The sequence below is a fragment of the Lissotriton vulgaris genome, chromosome 9 (genome assembly GCF_964263255.1).
Source record: "Lissotriton vulgaris chromosome 9, aLisVul1.2, whole genome shotgun sequence".
NCBI lineage: Eukaryota > Metazoa > Chordata > Amphibia > Caudata > Salamandridae > Lissotriton > Lissotriton vulgaris.
Window position 1 is genome coordinate 103,612,101 of NC_141697.1, and position 19,021 is coordinate 103,631,121.

General features: G+C 45.4%; 1 protein-coding gene across 8 annotated transcripts in view; it reads left to right on the forward strand.

Moving 5' to 3' along the window:
• PACS2 (phosphofurin acidic cluster sorting protein 2) overlaps window positions 1-19,021 on the forward strand; it is a 521,350-nt gene that overhangs the window by 382,066 nt on the left and 120,263 nt on the right. For all 8 annotated transcript variants that reach the window (XM_086937135.1, XM_086937137.1, XM_086937141.1 and 5 more), the window contains exons 3-4: window positions 11,238-11,327; window positions 14,565-14,690. In XM_086937135.1, coding sequence (XP_086793261.1) covers window positions 11,238-11,327; window positions 14,565-14,690 — 216 coding nt within the window. The remainder of the gene's footprint in view (window positions 1-11,237; window positions 11,328-14,564; window positions 14,691-19,021) is intronic.

The following is a 19,021-nucleotide window of genomic DNA, read 5'->3' on the forward strand; positions in this document are numbered from 1 at the left end:
AGAGTGGATGGATGAGTGTATGGATGGATAGGGTGAAAGGGTGGGTGGATGGATGGATGAGTGAAAGTGTGGATGGAGGGATGGATGAGTGAAATGATGAATGGAAGGATACATGATGGATTGGTTTGCAAATGGATGAATATGTTTGGATATAGATGGGATTACTTATATGCTATTGTGCAACCTCCTCTGATGTGTCTGTAAAAAGGACCTTTTGTCCCGAAGTTTTGTCCTGAATTTTAACCTCCTGTTGTGAATTTTTGCCCTGAATTTTGACCCTTTGTCCTGATTTTTTACACTCACTGTCCTGAATTAGACCCATGCCAGTTGGTCACCCTACTCTGAGCAGAGGGAGCTTGCCGCGTCGGGTCATTTGTCATGTGTGGTAATCTTACACATGCCACAGAAAGGATCGTGAAACACTGTGCTCCCCTGTCTCGTGTTCACACCTGAAACCCGCCACGTGCCTCTGAAAGGCGGGATACCTCGTGCCCACTGTTCGTGTGTTTCTCACCTGAAACGTGACGTAGGCCACGTGGGGAGGGGGCGCCGAGGGCGTGTGCTCCCTTGCCGTATGCACGTGAAAGGGCGGGAATAGTGTGTTTTTTCACCAGGCTCACATGTCGCTCTCTTGTAGCTTGCCCCGAATATTTAAAAGGGCTCCAATTACCAGATCTGGGTCACTCTCCACCTGTCAGCAGGGATTGTCAACATGTTTTCTCGCTCTGACTGCGCGAGGTCCGTCTTGTGCCTCACAGCACGTGCAGGCTCGCGCCGCTGCCGTGAAATTGTTCGAGACGAAGGAACTATGAGCCAATATATTAAAAAACACATGTATCCGTCAAGTTGCTTTAATAGTATTATCGCTTAGTGCGCAGTAGACTGTCTTTAGGCGGAACTCCAGGTTTCCTTCTAAAGCCAGCCCTTTATTAACCGAGTCTTCTTGTTTTTCCTGTTCACCTGATTAATGTTTCGTGAATTCTTACACCGGTCTGTCCCTTGCTTCATTTCTACAGCCACAGATGAACTTTGCCGCATTTACCGCTAAAGCTGTTATTTTGCGTTTGGTGAACGGAAGTGGGTCACTGGACCTTTCCTGGTGGGGGATGTTTTTGTTCGAGAATAATGAAACCCAAGCGGGATGGCCCATTTCTCAAGCCGTGAAAGAGATATTGTTAGTTACAGGCTGGTGTTAATCCTGCCCTGTGCTTCCTGCCAAGAGAGAAAATGAAAGTCTTAATCCTCGTGGTCCCCGTGTTTACAAAATCTCGGGGTCGGCTGGGGACCTGGTTTCCTGCTGCAGTGCTCTGAGGTAGTGAGGTGATGATGCCCTGGAACACGTTGTAGGCTCTGTTATTGGCATGCTCGTGCAGGCGGCACGGGGCCAGACGTGCGTGCTGCGCTCCAGCTGTGATGGAGATGGGTATTCTCGGTACAAGGGCGACACCTGCAGGAGAAAGTCATACTGCAGCGCAACTAAATGTTTTAAGCCGGGGCCAAAGCCATGGTTGTACACGTTTCTTATAGCAGGCCAGCCGCCGAAGTGCACAAAAAAACAAGCATTTGCAATGCAATAGGTCTCGTATTTATGGGAATTTGAGATATTGGCATTGTAAATGACAATGCCTTTTTTTATGTTGTGGGTTTTAAAACATACATAAAAGGCATTGTCATTTACAATACTAATAGCTTTAAATCTCGCAAATGCGAGACCTATTTCAATGCAAAATGTTTGTTTATCTTATCAGTGAGACTGTGTCAAACTGTCCTCCTGCAGGAATGCTTTTATAAGTTTTTACCTATTCAGAGAGGGCGGGAAGGAGCCATGATGGGTTGGGAGATGGTAACAAACCCTGGTGAACTGTACATGGTACATGTTTCACCAAGGTGTCATGTGGTTATATGCACCAGGCTGCCGGGAACTCGAGGGCCCACCGGTATAATACACTGCTTAGCAACTGCATTTTTACCTGACAGTACCTGACATGCCTGTACAGTACCTGAGAATTGTGCTGAGGGTAGAACCATCAAATAACACCACTGGGTTTAGGCTCCCAACAGTAAGGCGAAGCCTCAGATAACTAAAGAACTTACTGGATGCCAATACTGCTAACTTATTTAAACTCTTTTTTGCGAGTGGTCATATTGAAAATTCAACAACATGGACCGCAGACTTCTTTTTCTGTCTGAAATGAATCTTTTCTTTTATTTATTTTTCACATATCAAAATTTAAACATTTCTTTAATCTTTTTTATCTTTTTTAACACAACACTACTAATCTTTTCTCATAAAATCTTCTACTCTCATTCAGCATTCTCCTATTTTCTCACTCTCATACTTTCTTCACACTCTTTACATTCATTCATTCGCTGCACATACCCCCTATATCTTCCTTTTTCTGAAACTTTTTAATCTCTATCTCTACAACTAGCCATAGTTCGCAGTATTCAACACAAAATTCTGAATATTCACAATAGTTCAGACTCTGTTTTGCAATCTTATGGCTAACAACACAGAATGGTCTACGCATTTCGAACTCATGCCCTTTCTAGAGTTCTCATCAGGACCACGCAGCTGAAACATAAACAAAAATGGTACTTAGATTTACTCTTGAACCCCACAACCTTTTCTTTCTACTTAGTAACTCATTGCCTGGAAAAGCTCACCTTCTCTTATTCTTGCTTGATTAGATGTGTGACTTCCAATTGCAGACACTGTAACTAAAACGAGTGAACGCATAGTTTTTAGTGAGTGTCCTTGTTCTGTCAGTTGTTAGTGCTGGCTACTAATTGGGGGGGAAACAAACAATACAACTTACATTGGTGTCGCAGTCTTTAGCCTTCTTAGAGGGTAGAACCATGGCGTCTCTTTTCATTTTACGGAGATTGCAGTAAATGCCAGGATGGCATATTTATTAAAGCACTCTATGCCACCTAAGTGAGCCTTCACAGTGCTTTAGAACAGCTTACAACACAACTGGATGGTACCAGTTGCAACGAAACCATGAATAAAAGGGATTAAAGTCATAAAGATGAATACATTAAAAGAAGTAAATAAATGTCAGTGCAAAGTGCTGCTCTAACAGCTCTCCAGTACCTAGGCTTCTTACGGTGGTTTGCAATAGACCAATGACTTCACATGTTTATGTCTGTAGGACAAGTTAGAGAACAATACTGTGTCTCTGTCTTTAAGTCTAATAAAAGTACAACAATCTTCAAAAATAAAATGGTGCTGTTTCCCATTTCGAAGCACTGGCTATTCTGACTGGAATGAAAGTGGGACCGCTGGGATTCGGGGGCACTATGTGATTGGCTTTCGTACAGCTGTGAAGCTGCCAGCTCTGACGTCAAGACTACCTCCCAGACAGCCGATACTCCACACGAAGCAGAAAACAGGAGATTTTACCCAATATTAAAAGGAGTCAGTCTGAAAGCGGCTGAATATAATGTGTTTTCATGAGGCGAGACTGAGCTGTAAATAACCATCAGTGAGTGCGCTTCATCCATCCAGAAACCAATGTACAATTCACAGCGCTTGCAATAAAGGGCGACTGCTTTCCAGGCGGGATCTCGTCAATTAATCTAACGCAACACCCTCACGACACCCTCTCTCTGGAGGTGCAGGCGAAATTGTGAACGCATATCCCTATAGCATTAAACACTACAAGGACAAAAGCAATAGGAAAAGTTTTGCATTACAACTGCTAGCTAAAGCAGCATCTGAAAAATACTTTTTACAAGCAATCACAAATCTGTAACCAAAACAAAAAGTGGACGGACAATGATAAACTCAACCAGAAAATCTAACAAAATTGAGGGGGGCTTGATGTGCTATCGGCGACCGTGGGCTGCAGTTCTTCAGTACCGGTTTCTGTGCAGATTGCCCAGGACTGGCCACCTTCCTCCATGAGAATATGATGCATGTCAACAGATGGCTCAGTGTTGTGGGGAGACTTTAAGCCTGTCTGGTGTCGTAGCCTTCGGCACTAAGCATGGTGGGACTTGTAGTTTCACTCCATCCACTGCACGTGTTTCCTACAAGTCTCAGGTTACACATGTAGCCAAAAGCCAGGTCAGGCTCAAAGTCAGAGGTTTGATATTACCCTCAATACCTCTGACATTTTGCAAACCTGGAAGTGTGTTAGCCCCACCCATGAGAATTTCACTGAATATACAGCTGCATAAACAAAATGCCAGCACCATCTCTGTGTCACTGTGTAACGCATGCCTGTGCAGGAAAGACTACGTGGATATGTTCACACCCATATCGTGCTCACACCGAGCCATGTGGCAGGACAGCCCTTTGATTTTCCATTTTTAAAAGTGCAATTCCTACGAGTATAAGCCTATTTCTCATTTTATCTGCACCAGACGTAAATCATTGTGTCCATTCGCTTTCTAAAACAGTTTGAAGTGTATATTTTCGAACACAGGCAGGCACTGTGCAGTACTGCAGTCCACCAAAATGCAAACATTGTTAAAAATGTAATTGTTCATTAGTCTGTTAATGGTCTGACACTGGTGGTTGGGGGTGGGTCACTTGTCCCACCTAGAGTTAGCCAGAGAGTGGATCGCACTCACCAATAAAGTAAAAAACAAAAAAAAGTAACAAAGCACAGTGTTCCTGAACCGGGCACGGCACTAAACATTCTAGTTATATATATACATATATATATATATATATATATATATATATATATATATATATATATATATATATATATATATATATATATATATATATATATATATATATATATATATATATATATATATATATATATATATATATATATATATATATACACTCGTTAGTCTCCCTCGCCACTGGTAAAGAAGACCTGAAGCACTCCGGGTATGGCACTAGATTTTATTCACGGCACACACAGCAAAGATGACAGACGGGTTTCGGACAGCAGTCCTTCCTCAGTGTGTGTGTATATATATATATATATATATAGGTGTATATGCGTGTGTGTGTATATATATGTATATGTGTGTGTATATATATACATATATATATATATGTGTATATGTATACGTGTGTGTATATGTATATGTGTATATATATGTGTGTATATATATGTGTGTATATGTGTGTATATATATGTGTGTATTTATGTGTGTATATATATATATCTATATATATATATATCTATATATATATAATATATATATATATCCCCACCTGACTAATGGAGGAGACAGTATAACGCCGCAAGTAAAAGATCCGTTCCTGATGGGCGGTCACAAAAGGAGACCGGGCAGTAACAAGGAGGGCCTAGGAAGCCTCGTATTGAATCGGAAGTCAGCGTTTACCAAAGACCATGCCACAAGCCAATGAAAAGTACAGGCTGGGCTTCCACAACACTTCCACAACTAACCCTACTCCAATATGCCTCGCAGAGCGAGCGGCGCATGCGCTGCAATGCTAGGCTTGACCTAAAGTATGGGAACTGTAATCCGGTACTCAGTGGGGGCGGGGTCAACGGCTTGGCTAAAAGATTTGAGAATATCGCCATTTAAAGCTATGACACTTCTTTTGGTTAATGTGATCACTGCAGATATCTGTGTTTGTAACCACAGAGCCACACAATTGAATCCTGGTTGGTGAAGACCGTTGTCTTTTAACAAAAAGCGGGAAATAGTTTTTGATTAAGATTAAAAAAAAGTATGGGGACATCATGTCCTCCTCCCCACGATGATCCCTGCTATAGACATGATTTTATTTCCTCCCACATTGTCGTATTTTCCCATATAGTGTATAATTTCTCCCATTTTACAGTTCCTTCATATGTACATCTTGCCCGTGACACATTAGTGCCCTGATTGCCCTGTGTGACACCTTTTAGCCCCACCTTTGACGTCCCTGCTGGTCCCCGCATGAGCCACCTTGGACTCAGCGTGATTCCCTGCTTCTCCTAGGAGAGGGCATTGCTCCTGCGTAACACTTCGTTGCTAATTCGCATAGAGACCCATCATCGGCCCCAGAGGGCGAAGGTTTGTAGAGTCGAAGACTCCAGCCACTGACCAGTGTTTCAGTGATGGTGTGGGCGAATTCATTTCTTGGTGCAATCCCCAACGCATCTCTGAAGATCACACCACACCACCCCTCTCTTTCCAGCCCTGTCTCACCTTCTGGTTTTGAAGCCCGCAGGAGCAGCGATTTCCATGCGAGGGTTGGAGGAGATACTCAGACATAGGGCCAGACCGGGAACCAAAAGCAGCCCGGGTAAATGTTATCACACCAGTCCCATACTGCATGTAGCGAGCGAGTCTGACCACTGGAAGGAGGGTTTGGGGTTCTGCCCCAAAGAAACGTTTGAAAAGAATTGAAAATATGATGTCTTTTACTGCAAATTTTTATTATAGAGCCTGGCGCAACTACTGAATGGATGAATGGAGACAGGACTGTATGGCTCAACAAATGAATAGTTGAATGGTGAGGTGCAGGTAGATGAATTAATTCAATGACAGATGACAGTGCAAATGAATAAAGACTTTTAGTTACATGGAACACATGTTTCAATACATTGACTGAGGGTGGGTGCGGTTGTTCTCATGCTTTTGCATTAAAATATCACCCTCCCAAAATAATACCACCACCGGTCCTTGTGGGACATCCATAGCTGTGATGGTTTAACAGAGGGCACTGATTTAGCACTAAGCTTAGGGCTAAAATGGGAGAGAAAAGGAGACGGCCATGTAGTGGGCGAATTGCACAACATGAAACCAGAAAGCCATGCCTCAATTCTTGCTTCCAGTTGACCACATTGAGTGATTCTAGGCAATTACTTTTTTTCAGTACCTCGTTTTCCTTCATCATGAGTGCCGTGAAATGCATCAGTTTGTGTGCCCTGCTCAAAAGCACGACTGTAATCTTACTCCATCTATAGCAACGCCATAGGCCATTAATAGGGGGCAAAAGACCGCTGACTTTCCTCTTGGTCCTCGAATAGCATCATCATGAGGGCAGCGGTGGTGCGTTATGAATGTTTATGATTAGAATACATCATTTCTAACGATTGCTACTCAAAGCAATGGTATAACACAATATACTACACTGAAATGCATTGCAAGAGTTGCATATTAAAGAAATAAACTAGACTCCCTGATCAAAGCACCAGCAGCCCCCTGGGGCTCCCCACCTCCTTGAGGCCTGAAGGCCGGGCTGCTCATGGCGATCCTGCATGATACTGGAATGCAAAAACAACAGTTGATGGAGAGAATGCAGAAGAATGTCATACATTCACCCCAGTACAGAGATCTGAGCCTAAATCCATTGTTTTTTGCTCACCATGCCATTTCAGTTTGGACCCAGCCATAAGCAAATCAGTCTTGACCCTTCGCCCAATGGGAACTGTCCAGCCCGAACTGCCAGGCCAGGTCCTCTCTGGTCTGGAAACAAGCATCTGGAATGAGCCAAATGCAAAGACATATGCGTTTGAAGCAATGCTGTACAAACAGTTTTTTGCATTGTTTATTTTTAAAGCACTGAAGTGCTGCAGGTATGAAATGTGCCTGTCCTGACCCTAGCAACAAAACCAGCTCCTACTCTACCAGCCCACTGGGAAAACGCCCAGTGCCCAATAGTGCCCATCCGAGCCGGCTCAGCCATCTTTTACAATGGAACACAATGTCCAGCTGGCTTTGATGCTCCCACCTGAGCTTTGGAAGGGTCTTCTATGAAGAGGGGCAGCTTGAAGGGAGGAAGGTATATTGTCAGAATAGGATGGGTTGTAATGCTGCTTCGGACAAGGGAGTTCTTTGCTCAGAATTTCCAATTATCAGGTATTCCGCAGTCAGTCTGTACCTCCTAGACCCTTGAATGTTAAGTTTGGGTAGCTGGCCCCGTGGACCACCTGGACAAGTGCAACAGCTGCCCTGAAGTATGGTTGTGTTGATCCGCGAATGCCCCTTTCCAACGCCTGCACTTGTAAGAATGTAATATGGCCATCCTAAGAGTCCACTGTGTGCAAGAGTCCACCAAAGATGGAGTCTGTGGAACTCCAGCTTGCACAGAACATCAGCGGTGATAGAAGAAAGAGAAACCTCTGCTTAACTCGATGGTGCAAGCAACGGGACCCCAAAATGGAAGGCCAAAGAGAAGCCCTGACCCTCAACCCCAGAGACCCAACACTGAATGGTGTGCAGCATTAATGGTGCTGACAGCATACTGGGTGCCTTGGTTATTTAGCAAACACAAAGAGATGTTGGACGGAGCGCGGAAACTTTTCAGACACTTGCCCCCAGTCACAAATCTGGGTTGAATCCATCATCATTCTTTAGCTCACTTTTCCACCCCAGATCAAACCCAGCTATATGCAAATCAGTCTTGACCCTGTGTCTCATGGGAACAGTCCAGCCCAAACTGCCAAGCCATGTCTTCTCTAGACAGGAAACAAGCATCATGGGACCGGTTTCTGGGTAACACCCTTCACCAGCCAGGATAGCTTGAATCCAGTTGCAAAGTGAGCAAGGGACCCACTTGGGCTGGACTGTTCCCATGAGGCACAGGGTCAGACTGATTTGCATATAGCTGTGTCTGAACTGAGGTGGCGAGGTGAGCTAAAGAATGATGATGGATTCATCCCAGATGTGTGACTGGGGGTGAGTGTCTGAAAAGTTTCAGCGCTCTGTCTATCATCTCCTTGTGTTTGCTCTGCCTTGGTTATGTGTTAGGACGGGGATTTGTGGGTACACCCAAGAACAGGATTTGGGGACACTAAAGGCTCGGTCACGAGTTGTGTGATAATACTGGGCTGAAAAGTCTGTTATCGAAATGAGTGTTTCTGTGCAATATCATGCTGCTATTACCAGGCAATTACGAGTTCTTGGAGTAGGAATAACACGCAGGTTGCAGAATGACTGCCCCAATAGCTCCACGTGTTACCCCAATACTTGGAACACAGTTTTACCTGCTTTTGTCGCGTGGAGCTGTGACCTGGCTTTACCACACCGAATATTTGAACGTGCAGAAAAAATGACAGATTTGTAATTTGTGAGTAAAGCTAGAGTTGGGCAAGCAAACAAATTAATAGGGAGAGTTGAGCCAAGGGGTCTGTCTCGGTTCTAAGAGCCAGTGCATGAGCCAAACACAGAAAATAGTTGGCATCTAAATCACGCAGTGAGCGTCATATGAAAATATGATGGTCAATTTTAAAAAGTATTTTTTCAGCATGCAGAATGTTTCATCCTAATACATCAAATTATTTTTGTACAGCGCACACCCTGAAGTCACATATTGGAAGTTGCTCCCATATCTGATAACAACGAATAAGGAGGGCCTGTAAGATAAAATATTTGCCTAAGATCATACATTTTGGTCAAGCGGGGAAGCCGGGATTGGTCCCATGCCGTCATATACCAAAGATTTGTGCTTTATTTTATTCTTCTTTTTAGCGCATAATCGTAGAGTATGCGTGGCATGCAGAAGTCACTTTATTGCTCGGCTCGTTTTGGGCTTAAGGGTGCAAGAGGACCTCAAGTTTAGCCAGGCCTCTGGCTCAAGCCTGACTCTAGCCCTAAGTGGCTCGTCCACCCCAAAGGCGCTGGCAATAGGGATGTGGGATGTGCTGCAGCACAACCAGAAAAACCCAAGCTGGAGTTTGGAAGGTGATTGAGCAATAAGGATGGTTTTAAATGTTGTTTATCTTGCCACATTTGCTGTGCATTCAATAAGGGGTCAAATGTCAGGCTGTGTCTTATGCAAATTGCTGCTTTTTCATTCAACATGGACTTTGGCGTATACTTTTCATTCAAAGTGAGAGGATTTTATAAAGGAAACTGTGTGGTAATTTTGCTGGAGTACAGAGAGTGTGAAAGGAGAGGCTGTAGGAAATATTTTTTTCTAACACAACAAAGCTTAAATTCCTATAAATGGACTGTACAAATATTTGAAAATATGTATAGTTAAAATATAAATGAAGCACTTTTTTTGTATTTCTGAATTCTGATGGAACCCAAAGAATGTAATAAGATCAAAACAAATCAATACACTTTACTAAGCAATATACACATGATAATCACTGAACCGCAATTTACATACAATGTGGTTTGTGCGCTATATAGTTTTATCAGTAAAATTGCATATCTGTGCAAATTTAGTGACCATTTCAAAGGGACATGTACTGTTTGTAAATGACAGTGTGCTCCCACACTATGCTATTGTAATATATTCATGATGGTGTGCTCAAACGCACCACCGGCTCCATACTGCGCCCCACCACTCTCCCGCTGAATGGGCGTGGTTCATTTGCTTCACTTGTTCATTGTGTGACACATGGATTTCTGACAATCCCTGTGACTTCAGCGATGCAGCATTGATGGCTGCACCCACACTTTAGAAATTGTTCCAGCACCACTGCCCACCCCTCTCTAAAGCAATTTCTCCTTCGTGACCCTGCCCTTAGAATTTCAGTGCTCTCCAGAAATATTAGCATTTTTTTCACACAGACAGACTCCTGTTATTTTAGTAAAACTCCAGAGTAATAACTTTGTAAAAATACCAGAAATCTTGTCAGCCCTGATTGTGTCCTGTCGCATGTTACAAGTTCAGACCCTTCATTATTTAACCCCTCCCATGCTCATGACGGAACCGTTCCCTCACGAGCCTAGGGTGGGCTGTGCTGGTGAAGGAACTGTCCCGTCACGGCCCGCCCGCTCGCAGCGCCTGCGTGGCGCGAATTCCGCGCCTGTGCTGGGTGTTCTAAAGAGCGGGCGGGGCCGTGACGGAACCGTTCCGTCACAAGCACAGCTCACCCGAAGCTCGTGACGGAGCGGGTCCGTCACGAGCACGGGAGCGCTGCGCGGCCTCCCCCTTAGTGCTGCCGCAGCGAAGGGGTTAACACTCGTGTAAGTGCAGTGTCTTAGACTCCAAGGGCAGGAAAACCCCCAGGGAGTGGAGGGAGCTACTTTATTCTAAACTAAAACAAACAAGGAAGTACAAATCAGGTTATTAAAGAAGTAGCTAATATTTGTAGTTTGTCTAATCTCATTAGCTGCAGAAGTGTTCTCCTCAGTAGGGTGAAAGCTGGGACTTCTGAAAACCTAGCTTGGCATGTGTGGCATTTACACCCACCCTGCAGTCTGCCCGGGCTGATTGTGTACTCGCACCGTTACTCGTCGCTAGCGTGGTGTGTGTCCTTGCCCGGGTACTGGCGGGCTGTACTGTACTGTAAGCTCTGACATGGTCCGTGTGTGCAACTGATGCAAATCTTTCTCCTGTTCTCTCACAGGGTTCCAAGCGGATACTGCGGTCCCATGAGATCGTGCTGCCCCCCAGTGGACAAGTGGAAACAGACCTGGCACTAACGTTTTCACTGCAGGTAACTAGTATGTTTCTTTATTCCCCAAACCTTTACTTTGCCTTCCAAAGGGGTGGTTTATGTCTCACCCTCAGGTTAGATGATGTAGGGACTCGGTCGTCAGTTGTTATACAATGAGCATTCTCCCATGTACATGGTTTCTTGCACTCACCTGTCCAGCCACCCTTCATCATCTGGAAAGTTTGTGGGGTGGGCACTCACAAACATTTTCTGAGGGGCCACAAAGTATGGTCTGTGGTATGCCCGAGGGCTGCATTTATGCCAGCATGATGGGACCGGGGCTTCGTGGAGGGGAAGGGACTTAAGGTGGCGTAGGGGAAGAGGGTCATGGTGTGGTCAGGCATTCATGGAGTTATTTTGAGGGGTTTATTCGATACTGGGTGCTAAATAAAGCCCATAGTCTAATCCTAGATTTCACAATACTGTGTTCTTCTGCATGTGAATCACTGCAACTCTACCGCACCTTGGGGTAAGCCTTCTCGGCTTGAATTGGAATTAAGTAGAATTACACCATGTGAAACCAGAAACCCTAGTATCAGTTCCGGCGTCCCCACTTGACTCAATTGTGTGATCCTATGCAATTGGCCAATTTCACTTTGCCTCCTTCTTCTTCATTATGACATACAAGAGCACCATGCAATACATGAGTTCAGGATATACTCTGTGCAAAACCACCTCTCGTGTTTGATTTATAAACTATAATGTTGTCCATGATTAATAACTACCCTGTCGATTACTACTTGTCAAGTAAATTGCCTTTTACTTCACTATTAGCACAATTGTCAGGGTGGGAGGAGGCATGAATGTTTCTACATTCATTTTTGAAAACTATCAATTTTAAAACCATGCTTGGATGTAATCTAATGTTCTAAGGTGAGACATTTCTGCCTGTTACTAAAAGACATTTTTTTTTAATTTTGAAGAGACCGCACCATAGTTTTACACATTGTTATAATAATAATAATAAAGGAATTTATAAAGCGCATGGTTACGCCATCTCAGCGTGTCCCCGCGCTATGGCGAGAAAATGTCGCATCTGCCCCGCTCCAAGGAACTCGACCGTACTTATCCAGAGAACAGGTGTGTTTTAAGCGCCTTCCTAAACCTAACTTCAGAAGTCTCCATCCGGAGATTTAGAGGGAGTTTGTTCCAATTCTGAGCTGCCAGATGCCTTCAAAAATGAATGTGTTCCTAAAGTGAAATGGTGCAGCACACCTTTGTTTATTTTCTTTTACTAAGTTAGTGTGTAAAAAACGCTTGCCTATTTAATTAACAACTTTCTGAATGTTCGTGCTCTCTTAAGTAAACAGCAGCCCAGTGCAGTCGTTCAGCAAGGGGCCACATATGAAGGTCGGGAGGGCTGCATGCGACCCCCGGGCCGTACTTTGCGTACCACTGGTTTTTGGGATCCATCCGTCTACTCTTGACGGCGCTTTGTGGTGCAATCATTTCATCTGAAAACCTGTCACTCCTTCCTTACCTCGTGAAAGGAATAATAGACCACTGCCTTCAGTACAGGTCAGTACATCTGTATAGTACAGCTGGACGAGATATCAGTTCGAATGTAGCGGCAATCCACGTAAACCCTACTTCTGACTTCATTCACCTAAGAGCTCTCCGCAAACTTAAAAGTACGGCTGAAGAAAGTCCACAAGGGGTGACAGGCGGCTGGAATGCACCAGGGAGTATGAGAGTTTTCTGCTAGCAGGAGCCCTTTTTAGGTTACATATGACTTGTATGTGATTGTAGTAGGGTATATTGAATCCGAAACATTGGTGGGTCACATCCTGACCACCATATCAAAGGACAGAATATTGCGCAGGTAAGTGCGCAGATGGAGGTGAGGATTCACTATTCTTAACTCTGCATCTAGGTAACTTGAATGAATAAACAAATAAATATACATATGTTTTTGTATTTTGGTGATATATATATATATGTGTTACGCCGATATTTTGGATTCCCAGCCTACACAATGTATGTTGCAACCAGTGTCCCTTTCATGAGGAAGGAAAACAAATCCTGTCTGCAAAGATAATCTGGTGGATGACTGCTGGCCGCACAGTGCCATCAAAATCATACCCACCAAGTCAAAAATCCATGTGAGCAAACGAAATGTAGCCCAAGAGAAGGCGTTCCATCAGGGGGAAACGTCCCGGGCCATAGGTAAGAATGTCTGCACGTTGAATAAAGAACATCAAAAGTCCAAAAGTTGGCATAGGCAAAAGAAGGATCCATTTGCCAAAAGGGGTGGGAATTGATCTTTTACATGTCAGAAGGAGAATTACAGAACAAAAGCAACAGGAATCTAGCCAATAAACACTTGAGGTTGGTGGACCGAACAATTTGGGACCAATGGTAAAGGATCCAACTCAGAAATCCTGGTAAAGTCTTGCTGGGGAGACTTTAGGAGGGAAAAGGTAACGGTGCACAGAGAAAACAGGTTGTTGAGGAACCTTTTCAGCTTAAACAAAGCAAAAAAAAAAATTCTGTCCTGTAGAAGGAAGCAATACAATAACAGCTTAATTTTAATTCTTGACAAAGGTACAAAATCTACTAAAACCTAAGATTGCAATAGGTGTTGGATCAGATTAAGCATATCTGCCCTTAAAGAAAGTTGTCTTGAGGCCGAATCTCTGATAACCTCATGTGTAAAATATACAAAAGCTCTGAGAGGGCACCGCCCACCCCTGAAAGTGTCAACCTTTTTGACACTAGTGAATTGGGATTGACCATATGGAGAAAAAAAACAGTAGATAATCTTTAAGCAAATATGGATCAGTACATATCTCCTCTTCTTCTGCTGTGGAACAACCAGGAGAAGGTTGCGGAGAGAGGTTATGTGGAAATAAAATCTATGTAAACGCGACCACTGTCTACAGAAAAACCAATAGCTTGAAAACCACCGTCATATCTGAGAAACCGGCTGCACAGAGGAAAAGATGAAGACGATTTGAGAGCAATCGTTGTCCACGATGTGGGCGAGGAGAGTTGTTTAGTCCTCAACTGTTTTATAAGACTGATTTAAACCACTTGAGCCAAGTCCACAGAATCTCCACATGATTGCAAATTGAATTTCATGCTGTTGTCTCTTTGCTTCTCTTACTTATACAAGGAAGGAATGACCTGATTTAAGTACACTTTTCATTTTTACTAAGAGGCTTGTCTTATTGATTGCTAATAAAACATACTAGTGTTCTTTTCTCAACAGTTATTAATAGTTTATTTTTACTGCAGTATCCACACTTCTTGAAAAGGGAAGGAAATAAGCTTCAGATCATGCTGCAGAGGAGAAAACGCTACAAGAATCGAACCATTCTGGGATACAAGACGCTGGCAGTGGGATCCATCAACATGGCTGAGGTAGGAACACGCCAGAGCAGGACAGATCAGGCTGTGGACAGATCAGCGCCTAGTGCGCGTTACTCAGGCTGTGGACAGATCAGCGCCTAGTGCGCGCTACTCAGGCTGTGGACAGATCAGCTCCTAGTGCGCGCTACTCAGGCTGTGGACAGATCAGCGTGTAGTGTGCGTTAGTTAGGCTGTGGACAGATCAGCGTATAGTGCGCGCTACTCAGGCTGTGGACAGATCAGCGTGTAGTGTGCGTTGTTCAGGCTGTGAACAGATCAGCGTATAGTGCACGTATCTCAGGCTGTAGACTACAGTGCTCTTGCTATGGAAAAACTGAACCGCTTTTTTACCCAAGCCAGACCCCAGCACTGGCCACCTCAGCATCAGTCGTATGTGCCTGTGGTTGTCTTTCCCGGACACATATCCTGTATCGTCTAACCCTTCCCTGCATAAGACTTCCCAGGCCTCTGTCTGTCTCTCAACGCCTTAGACCACCACCTCGATTCATCGTCCCCTCTCCCCATTGCTGTCAGCGCCCTCCCCGGACACTGGCATCCTTGGCCAATAAGTCAGACGTGCCCTAGCTGAGCTTGCTACCCTCTGCCCCCATCTTAACCACTCACTGCCTGCATAGCTGCTCTGCCTGGAGGGCACTTCCTGAAGCATTCCCAATCACCCCAGCTGCACCCCTCTCCTCTAGCTAAGGCTACTCTGGCTTCTTTAATTGGCACCGTGGGGGGCTAGCGCACCAGTACGAAGGCTGTCGCCCCTTCCCCTTGTCTGCAAAACCCATGCCTGGTCCAGCACGCTTGGCACCAGAAGAGCCAACCTACCCTCATCTTTCAAGGCTGATAAAGCTTCCACGACCCTGCTACCCACACCACCCATGTCTATCACTACTACGCTAACAAAAACCTACATTAGCCAAAGAGGCCACAACTGCCATCCTGCCTCACCACTCTAGGTACCTGCTTCGTGCTTACCACAGAAGAGGATCTTACTCCATAAGACCCTCCCACTTAATCCCATCTAGACCCCGCCCCTTCCCATTAGATTCCCGGCAGTCCCTGGATTGCACCACCTGCCCCAAAACCCGGGGGCACAAATTCTACGTCACATCAAATGAAATAAATATGAAATACCAGCATTTGTAAAGCACACAGCTACCCCCGGAGAGGTGTCCCTGCACTGGGGGCCGTTGGGAAGATTAAGCAAGCTATTGCCCAGAGTCACCGAACCGTGAACCCCGTGGTCCGGAGTCAGGCACCATATGGCCGCTGCACCACACCTCTTCCACATGCCCTCTAAATACCCATTTCTCAAGAGCAAAAGAGTGGAGGTCCCTTTGAAGTGGAGGCTTGCAGCTCGATACTACTTGATTGAACGCGGTTAATGGGACTAAGATCACTTTTTTAAATTCAGATCTGATGCCTGAGACTCAAAGCAAGCGGAATTATGATTTGGAGTTGCCAAACACCCCTTGTGTTGATGCGCTTCAATGCAAGGCCGCTCTTGGCTTGATCTCCTTATATTTCAGAAGAATGTACAGTTAACACTATATCATAGAGGCGTTTCTTGTTTTCCAGAACCGATCGCCATGAATGCTATTTAGAGATACCTTGTACCTCTAGCAGCTTCCCAGACGCACATTCACTGTCACTCTTGGCTGTCCTCATTTTCATTCTTCCAAAAAAGTGTTCATTGTTTTTATTCCGATTTGGCCTTTATGGATTTATTTTTCTTTTGCGTCACGTTTCCTGTCTAATTACAGAGAAAAAAAGGCAATGCACCGTTTGCTTTTATACTTTTTTGTGCAAAAAGCTTTTGGCGTGTTTTTTTGACCTACAGGGATATTTTAAAATGAAAATCCTTAATAATGAATGGTGTTACCTTTAGTACACCTTAATGCTGTTGTATGACATACTTTACGCCACGATGGGGCCATTTAGCCGCCCACGTCAAAACACTTGAGTCTCAGTACCTCAGTGCATCGGCAAACAAGTCTATTTTTATCTGTTTGCTGACGCAGAATAACATCTGCAAAAAGCATTGGCAACCCCATATGTCTGGCGGAGACAGTGTCCCCAGACAGTGGAAGTGTAATGACTGCAGTCTCTGACAGGAGGGTGGAGACCCAGACCCTGGACACAGGGTTCATTGCGGGCATTATTAGCAAAGGGCTACTCATTAGTCAATTTGAGCACTGCCACTTGGTAGAGGTGAGGGGCGAACACAGTTTTGTTTTTCAACCTGAAGAAGTTTCTAGGTAGTTGCTCGCCATGAGAACTTTTCTGGACACGGTCTGCCCTTTTGTCTGTCTCAAATGACTGCCTCAGGGAGGCTGATGACAGCCAGGTGCAGAGGTCTCGCACTCCATTGCTCCCTTGCTTTAGCTAATGCTGCTTGAAGCCAGCGCCATTGCTAATTGCTGTGAGAACCATCACCTTGTACACAGGCAGGGTCTGAGGGGGAGCCAGAACATGACATTTGACAGAGAACTCGCCCAAACTGGCTCTGAAACCTTACACTTAGCCCTCGCTTACAAAATATGTATAAAAGTGGGACTCAAAGTGTCCTACATTTTCCAGTTCCACGTTTTTCATGACCATGAAGGGAGTGCTTTGCAGAATACTTGCAGGCCAGCTCCATGACAGGATGGTTGGTGAATGCTAACAGAGGTATGGAGACATCAATTGAAGTTTGTACTTTTTGCTGGAGTAGCTGAAAGTCTGCCTGGAAGCCTCCCTGCCTTCTAAGAAAGTAGTGTTCCTGTCCTTGCAGGAGGAGAGGCTCAGTGTGCTTCTAGTGTGGGGAACAACCAGCAGAAGCAGACGCCTGAGAGTGAGTGAAGCCAGGAGCAACCTGTGTGTTGAAGGGCTCTCCCCAAGTGGTCCTTTCTGAGAACTGTGCAAAGACTTTGAAATGCCAAGCACTGTTGTATTGGCTGCATCCTGCTGCGTGCCCGACTGACTTGTGGTGCTGTTTTCAGATATTCCCCATCGACCTTATAGCAGATGCCCTGGTCGTCCTGGAGGGGGCGGAATCTGAAAACGCCCACCTATTGATGACCAACATGGAGGCCACTGCTGCCCATGGAAGCGCCTCATGTGCATGTGGCCTGAGCGACTGCGGTGCTGAACCCGCCCAGCATCCAAATCCTGAGTGAGGTCACCGCTGCTACCCCCGCTCCACAACAGTGCAAGAGCATCCGCCGCAGGAGCATTGACCCATTCCACCCCACCAGAGCACCACGCAGAGTAACTCTGGTAACTGAGGGCCCTGCCTGTGAGTGGAACTAGACTGAGGAGGCAAAGGGACTGATACTCTAATTTAAGACTTTTAAAAATGAACTATTGTGCACGTGTCAAGGTCCAGTTATATCTGAGTGAACTACACCTGTTCCTATTCTATGACTAGGACCTACGCTATACAGCGGGTTTAGGACTGCTAGTAAACTTGAACAGCAGGCCAGAGAGGGTTGGGGGTGGAGAATACTGAATGGTTTTAGCGCGTCACTAACGACAGCAAACAGGAGTGCAACATTGTAACTGACCCCTGAATCGTGCTGTTTAGTATTTCGTTTTGTTGTGTAGTGAAAGTACTTCCTTTTTAACCTCTTCGCCGCGGCACGAAGGGGGCTACAGGGTGAGCGCGATGCTTCCGTGCTCATGACTGAACCACGCCGTCATTAGTCACGGGCGGCGTTTGCTCATGACAGAGTGGTTCCGTCATGACCACGCCCGCTCACTAATTCGCCCGCATAGGCGGGGAATTAGCCCCGCGTGGGCGGAGCGGCAGCAGCATGACGGAACCATGTCGTCATGAGCACATGCCGCCCGTGGCTCATGACGGCATGGTTCCATCATGAGCATGCAAGGTTTTAACTAAAAGACGAGCGCTGGGCTGGACAATACATTACTTTGTCTGCACTTTGGCTGTGGAGTTCTTGCCCCTCACACTACCTTCACCGGAAGCTTTTGACAGCTTGTCCTCACTACCCTGAGAGTCAAGTGTGGGAAGGGTGTACTTGACCCACTTCGCAGTGCCGCAATAGCACAGAATACAGTGGCAAACCTCAAACTCCGTGGTAAAGCCCAGTATCTCCCGTCTGTCCTGTGGCTGTCTGAACAGGGTCTGGCAGCAGTGAAACTGATAAACTGGTATTAAAAACCACAACATGGTGCGGTCTAGTTCTCAAAGGCAATCAGTGCATGCGTGCCACCAGCCCCACCAAGGTATGCCGCCGCTTTGCCGCCACAGGTCTGTGCCAGCTTAACCGTTTGAGTTCCTGTGTGGACAGACACCACCATGTCTGAAGAGCTGCTGGTGTCCTGGTCTATCC